This window comes from Corylus avellana, chromosome ca10, assembly GCF_901000735.1.
Source record: "Corylus avellana chromosome ca10, CavTom2PMs-1.0".
Taxonomy (NCBI): domain Eukaryota; kingdom Viridiplantae; phylum Streptophyta; class Magnoliopsida; order Fagales; family Betulaceae; genus Corylus; species Corylus avellana.
Window position 1 is genome coordinate 3,058,287 of NC_081550.1, and position 7,742 is coordinate 3,066,028.

The 7,742-nt window shown below is 37.0% G+C and overlaps 2 protein-coding genes across 2 annotated transcripts; both read left to right on the forward strand.

Annotated features, from left to right (window-relative positions):
- The first annotated feature begins 417 nt into the window (after nucleotides 1-417).
- On the forward strand, nucleotides 418-5,285 carry LOC132164040 (serine--glyoxylate aminotransferase). Its single transcript, XM_059574447.1, has 6 exons — nucleotides 418-509; nucleotides 1,738-2,018; nucleotides 2,557-2,841; nucleotides 4,029-4,395; nucleotides 4,567-4,777; nucleotides 4,997-5,285. Exons 2-6 carry the CDS (start codon nucleotides 1,814-1,816, stop codon nucleotides 5,132-5,134), a joined length of 1,206 nt encoding a protein of 401 aa, XP_059430430.1. The 5' UTR covers nucleotides 418-509; nucleotides 1,738-1,813; the 3' UTR covers nucleotides 5,135-5,285.
- A 1,042-nt stretch (nucleotides 5,286-6,327) lies between these two features.
- Nucleotides 6,328-7,483, forward strand: LOC132164593 (F-box protein At4g18380-like). Its single transcript, XM_059575129.1, has one exon. It carries the CDS (start codon nucleotides 6,377-6,379, stop codon nucleotides 7,430-7,432), a length of 1,056 nt encoding a protein of 351 aa, XP_059431112.1. The 5' UTR covers nucleotides 6,328-6,376; the 3' UTR covers nucleotides 7,433-7,483.
- The last annotated feature ends 259 nt before the right edge of the window (nucleotides 7,484-7,742 follow it).

Below are 7,742 nucleotides of genomic sequence, written 5' to 3' on the forward strand. Positions count from 1 at the left end.
GTAAATCTATTATTGAATCTGTAAGATTGACACGTGGGTTTTACAAACTAAATGATAAATTAAAAAAAAACACACACACACACATTTCTCAATGATATGCCCACATAATTGTTTATACCTCAAATGCTTCATATCTTGAATAGGATTAACTATTAAGAAATTTAAATAAAATAGAAAAAGGACAGAATGGAATAAATGAAAATACAGGGGCACAGGAGAAATAAAATAGTAACCAAAAAAAAAGAAAAAAGAAGAAGTATAATCACAGCCTCTACAGTCTCCGTCACTTGTTCGATCTTAGCGGCTCTTATCTGCCACGTGTGACGGCGTGAGCAAAGTGGGCGCCACATCGAACGTTGATTGGCTCTCCCGCGCTCTTATAAAAATAAAATCTCTCTTTGGCATTTCTCTTACGTATGGTTTTTCTCTTTCACTTCTCTGCCAAAGAAGTTAGATAGACTGTGTGTGAGAGAGAGAGAGCCGTCGTAGAATCCGGTGTTCTCTTCCGGGTAAGCCCACTTGTTCTCCTCAAAAATCTTCTCATCTGGTCTCATACATCATACATGGCTTACGTTTCGCATATATGTGGATGTATGTATATGTAAGATGGTCTTACTTCTGATTGTTTTTGTTCCTCTGTGTGTCTGTCACTCTGTTTGTGCCTCTGTGTGTCTGAATTTTTATGGATCCTCTGACAAGAACATGAAAATCAAAGTAGGAAAAGAAAAGAAAAGTCCTGTTTTTACTTTTTTAATTTGCCTTATTCAGTAAGTCGTAGAAGCAGCAAACTGAGCAGTGAATATTCAATTTTTAGTTCTTGGATACAGTGAAAGAATATCAAATTTCGAACTATGGTCCTGGGTTTTTTTTTTTTTTTTTTGGATTATCTATTTTGTTTCTCAGTTTATTTATCAATTTATTTGTCGTAATTATTTTTGGCGGTTATATTGAAGTGGGTTCATTGGAGATTTCAGTGAAATATTGAGAAGTAAACAAAGAGCTCCTTTATGCTTTCCTATTTGAACCCATCACTTACTCTTATCCTTTTTGGTAATGGAAAATGGCTTTGTAAAATTGCTTGTCCTTATTACATTTTTAAGCCCAGGAATATTTTTGTGGAAATGGTGTATAAAATTTTGGAATTTGTGGAGAATCAAGAAAAGTATCTCAGGACCAATTTTTGTCACCATGCGTTTTTTTCCCAGAAAGGCAGGAAGCTGTCTTCTTTGACTATATGGGTTACAAATTGTAAATTTCTCCAAATGCTCTATGGAACAGTAAGAAACGTTTGCTTCTACTTAAAACTTTCGAAGCCTTTCTGCAGACAGTCAAAATGAAGACTCAAAGAATCCTAATCAATATAAACGTCACAGTTTCATCAACCTCCATGTATCCTACTTTTGACTGGTTTGTTTCCCTGTATTTAATGTTTTTATGTCTGTTTTTCATCTTATATCCACCTATTACTTCCTCAAACTAGTTCTAATTGCATAACTGTGAGTACACAGACAATTTGAGTTCTTAATATGATTTATTGACAAATAACTCATCAATTCAGCAATATACAAGAGTATCAAACAAACAAGTTCCATTTTCTTCAATTAGATTTTATATAGCCGAGGCATCAAAAAGTCATATACATGATGTAATAGATTGTATGTTTTGAGACTTCCGAAAGATGTATAATGGAAACTATATAAGAAAGTTATGATTAATTTGCTTGACGCCTTTTTGCAGTGAGGTGTTTTGGCGCTGGAAAGCGCCAGGAGTTTGTTAGAACTCAATTCCATATTGAAATTTCAAGGGAGAGAAGATGGACTATGTTTATGGACCAGGAAGGAACCATCTCTTTGTTCCAGGGCCGGTCAATATCCCGGAACCTGTCATTCGGGCTATGAACAGAAACAATGAGGATTACCGCTCTCCAGCTATCCCTGCGATGACAAGAGTTCTGCTTGAGGATGTGAAGAAGATTTTCAAGACTACCACCGGAACCCCTTTTCTGATCCCTACCACAGGTAATGTGTTCATGAATCTGGTTATAGCTTTTATTGTTGGATATGTCAGGCTTCCTTGCAAAGATTTGAGCTTCATTGAATCTTAATTGGCATGAAGGTTTGAGTTTCTATGCTCAGTTGGCTCCCCTTCTAATGCATAAAAACATGTCCATTTCTCAAAAGAAAACAACTTGCTTGTATCATTTCAATTGATTTTAATTGGCATTTATAAATGAAAACATTTTTGCCATCATTTTCATTTTTTGATTATCGTTCCTAGAGTGACTCCCGATTTTCATAATAATTTTCTTTGATTCCTCTGCCTCCAAGAGACTCCAGTTTGAAGAATGGAAAGTCTGGAATCAATTTCTAGGCATTTCCAAATGCCAAATGCATGCTTATGAGTTTGTACTACTGCAAATGATTATTGGTTGTGGTACTTTCAAGCTTACTAGATTCAAGCTAGGGGTGGAGTACTAGACACAATTTCACTTGTTTTTGTGGCACTGTTTGTGTACAAATATTAATGTGTCAAATAATCTTGCTATTTTTGGTTCAGGTACTGGCGCATGGGAGAGTGCACTTACTAACACATTATCTCCTGGAGACCGGACCGTGTCTTTCCTCATTGGTCAATTTAGTCTGCTCTGGATTGATCAGCAACAGCGCCTTAAGTTCAACGTTGATGTTGTCGAAAGTGAATGGGGCCAAGGTGCCAACCTTGACATTCTGGCATCCAAACTTGCAGCAGATACTGCACACACTATAAAGGCAGTTTGCATTGTTCACAATGAGACAGCAACAGGTGTTACTAATAACTTGGCTAAAGTGAGAAAAATCCTTGGTAAGTGTATCATCTAATGAATTTTTGTTGTAAATATTAGTCATAATGATATGATGCCTTCTACATACCTCCCCAACACATACACACCCCCACCCCACCCAACACCCCCAAAAAAAAAAAAAAAAAAAAAAGGATGTGAATCATATGATGCCTTTGGAAGTTATGAATACTTTAACCTCTTTAAAAACATTTTGCTGTAACAGAAAACATCACTGGTCAATACGCTTGTTTTGGCTTGGCATCATTGCTCAGTGCATAAACCAAAATAAGTATTTAAAAAGGATAACTTGTGACTCAACTTTTCTTGGAACACTTCTGGTCATTGACAAGTGTTTTCTGCTGTCAAGTGTGCAATCTCTTTAAGTGGAGACTACTTGCTTGAGTAGGGAGTGGACAGAATTAGATGCATCAGGTTTTTGAAGATAATTCAATCATCAGAAACTTGAAGCCTCTCTATGATGTTTCTCTGCATGTGTGTCTGGGCACGTGTATGCATGTATTATAGTACTAGATTAACCAGATCCCTTTCTTCACCATAAACTAGCCATGAGGTCATCTGCCAGATGGCCTCTATGCCTACTAATAATTATTCTTCTGTCTGTTCAAGCTATCAATAAGCCTAAAATAGCTTAGGTTTGTGATTTGTGCTCTTAAATGTTTGTGAATTCAACAGTTATATTGGGTATCAACACTCTTCTCTGTAGCAGCTAAATCTGATCATGTTTATATGTGTGGCTTCCTGACTCATCTATCAAGGTCTTAATTTTGGTATGCATCATGACAGTAGCCATTTTAATACACTAGAGCTTCTAAATTTGCAGGTGTTTTATCTTTTGAAGTCCTATAATGTGGTATTACTGACTGAAAGTACCGATTAGTCACAATTTACTTGATTCACGTCGTGAATTTGCAATTCATAACTGCTGAGAATCTGTAGTTACAATCTATTTATTTGACTTCCAATGGAAATGTGGACATTGGAATAGATATATTCCATACAACTCTTACTTTTCATTTTCCAACTTTTGATACTTTAATCAGTTTACTTTCCCTTTGCAATTGACGATTCTGTTCTCCCCCACCCCACACACACAAACCCCCAAAAGGTGGAACCCCAACTTTCCTCAGTATATTTCCATCGGTTTTCCTTTATAAAATGGTTCTTGTGTTTTCTGTCGAACTCTCAGATAACTACGGGCATCCAGCCCTCTTTCTTGTTGACGGAGTGTCTTCCATAGCTGCTCTTGATTTCCGTATGGATGAATGGGGTATAGATGTGGCTTTAACTGGATCTCAGAAAGCTCTTTCTCTTCCTACCGGAATTGGTATTGTGTGTGCAAGCCCAAAGGCTCTAGAGGCATCTAAAACTGCAAAATCAGTTAGAGTTTTCTTTGACTGGAATGACTACTTGAAGTTCTACAAAATGGGAACATTTTGGCCATACACCCCTTCCATCCAACTGCTCTATGGTCTGAGAGCTGCTCTGGATCTCATTTTTGAGGAAGGACTTGACAATGTTATTGCAAGGCATACTCGTCTGGGCAAAGCAACAAGGTGACACATATTTTTCAATTTTCTTATAAGGTCTGTAACTAAGTCAGTAACTTGAGAGTCTGAATTCCTATGTCATACACTTGAATTGCAAGTGTTTCTCTTGCTATGTTTCTCTTTTCTATATGAAAGCTAGCTAGATTTGATATTGGTCCCGTACTTAAAATATTGTAGGCTTGCTGTGGAGGCTTGGGGCTTGAAGAACTGCACCCAAAAGGAGGAGTGGTTCAGTGACACAGTGACAGCAGTTGTAATTCCTCCCTATATTGACAGTTCTGAAATTGTTAGAAGGGGATGGAAGAGATACAATTTAAGCTTAGGTCTAGGCCTGAACAAAGTAGCTGGGAAGGTTTTCAGAATAGGGCATCTCGGAAATCTGAATGAGGTATGTTCATTTCTAATGTTCCTAATGTCTGCTTTATCACATGATTAATTGGAGATTAATTTCACATGCTCCTGATGTTAGTTTCTTTGTCTGTTTCTAAATTTTTTCTTTTTGGTAAAATTTTCCATCCTAAACAATTAGAAATTACGGTTCATAAGACATACTTGACTGCTTTATTGTCTGGTAATATGATAAAATACTTTTTTTCATAATTTTCAGCTGCAATTATTGGGTTGTCTTGCTGGTGTGGAGATGATACTCAAGGATGTGGGCTACCCGATTAAGCTAGGTAGTGGAGTCGGTGCTGCTTGTGCATACTTGCAAAACACCACCCCACTCATCGCTTCCAGGATTTGAGTCACCTCAATGTAATTACTTTTTCTTCTATTGTTTTGTTTCCTTTAGCTTTCCCTGTAAAAAAATGTATAATGGCCTCTGCTTACACTCTTTTGAGGCTCACCACATTCCCTATTTAATCTCCACTGCTTCTTGCAGTAGTATTTGGACACATTTTTAGTCTAATCATGTGTTTTATTATTATTTAGTACTTCTGAACATGATATTTATCATAAACTCACTAATGGTACGGTATAATTAATGTCTCATAAAACGTACGTGCTAATTAAGAAATATGTCTTCCAAGGGTATCAATACAAACTAAATACCTCGAGCTTAAGGCACTTTGCTTAAAAAGCCTTATTAATATCTTCATTAGATTTTTGCGATATAATCTCTATTTTTCATATAATACTTTTCTTTACATCCGATCCATTAGCTAGGGTTCAAACACTCATAAAAATTAAAAAGGTTTGCTTGTAATTCTATCTTTTTGTTTTTTGCTCTTTCAATTTTGATCACTTCCAAGAAACTCATTCTGGTCACATTCAAGGAAGCTTCAATTAATAATATAGCAGATCGAAGAAAGAAAAGTGATGATATATACCATGTGTTTTATCTGTGCAAAAATAATATTGGTTTGTTTAATACATGCATGATTTGACACGTACCTTCATGGGCTTCAAACTAAGGTTAGAAAACCAAAATCATTAACAAACAACTCAAAATACAACACATGCACCCATCTATATATATATAGTTTTCAAAAAAAAAAAAAAACCCAAAAACACATTAACAAACACACTCAATGTTGAGAGAGAGAGAGAGAGGATTTAATATTCAGTGCACCACCAAATTTGGCTTTCTGGGATGAGCATGCCACTAAAATCCCACCTTCTAAGTTGGCATCCTAGAATAGTACCCCTCGTTCAATTCGTTTAATTAATTAATTTCTGCAGTGCCAAAGTTTGTTGTTTCCTCGCTGTACTAATTACTTTTTTGGTTTTTCTTTCTTATCTTTTTCTTCTTCTAGAAACAAAATTGGATAAACTTGTTGCCTTCCCCCCACCAATTATCCTTAAATTTATCATCACAAAGTCAGAAACTTTGGTCTCACAAAATACCATGTAGTGCTTTGGTCAAAACAAACAGCGTAAACCACTGCCTCTTTATAACCATATATATATATATATATATATCCCCATCTTCTGCTTCCTCGATCTCCTCCTGTCTTCAAAAATTTCCACCATACCCCAAAAGCCAATGAACTCCAACAGCCAAGAAGATGATGATCAGTTTGATCGTCTTCCAGATGCACTTCTCCTCTTAATCTTCAACAAACTCCTTGATGCCAAGACTTTAATCAGATGCCTTTCTGTCTCTAAGCGTTTTGCTTCTCTTCTTCCTCAAATCCACACCATTTTTCTCCCCCTCCCTTGCTTTGTACCTAATCCAAAACCGAGGGAGATAGGCTTCCCCATAAAAGTTTTCAAAGTTTTGGTAAACAAGTTGATCACAAAACCTATACAGTTTCTCCATCATGTCGTTTCTTCAAAGCCTCATGCAGCAGCCTTAAACTCCAACATTAATTCTAACCATTTCTTGTACTATTCCCCTAATGAAGTTTTGAAGAACTTCAAAGAAGTAAAAACTTTGCGTTTGGAGATCCCTCGCCTTGGCTGCGAGATGGGATTTAACGGTGGTGATCATTCCTTGCTCAAGTGGAAAGCTGAATTTGGTGAGGAGCTCAGGAGCTGCATAGTTCTTGGCGCAACATCTTTTCAAAGACAAGAATGTGAAGAACACGAAGAAATCCGACCACCTTTGACGGGGGAAGAGCTGCAGTCGCGAATAATATGGACGATATCTTGCTTAGTATCTGCTTCGATGAGGCATTTCTTGTTGAAACAAATCGTGGGAAAGTTGCCTATGCTTCAAAGCGTGGTTATTACGGATGCGAGTAAGCAAGGAAAGCTTTGCATGGTGGAACAACAGCTTGTGGAGCTGAGAAATAGTGTGAAGAACTCGTCGTCGGAGGCGGAGGCGTTAGAGTCGTTGTTGGAGAGGACTCCGATACCTAACTTGTGCATGAAGCTATGGTTCGTGCCTGAGATGGAGCTACCGGCATCTGGGTTTGTGATGAAAGGGCTGACACTTGTGCTGATCAAGCCTGCTAGTGAGAGGAGTATAAGTGAATGTGATTTGTTGTTGGGAGATTTGGATGGAGAGGATGACGAGGAGAAGGCAGTTTTTGGAGAAGCTATGAGAGAGATAGTGAAGAGGAAGATGATGTTTATGATCGAAATGAGTTCCTTTTGAGGTGTACAATATTTAAGTAAGCATATATATTTTCTTCTTAATTGGATCTACCCTTTGAAATAGAAAATTAATCGTTTGCTTTGATTGTTGGGATCAATTAATATATATTAGGCATTTGTGCATAGGTAAAGTATCATTTGTTCTAATCTAAGCACACCAATTGATGCATGTTTTAATACTTTCCTACTGGTGTAGGTTTTAACACTAAAAAATTTCCATTTTTTTTGGGCTTGGGGTGGGCGAAAGGGGAAGGGAATGGTATATGTATAACGTAATGAAACAAATTAAATGAGATAACCCATTACTCTTT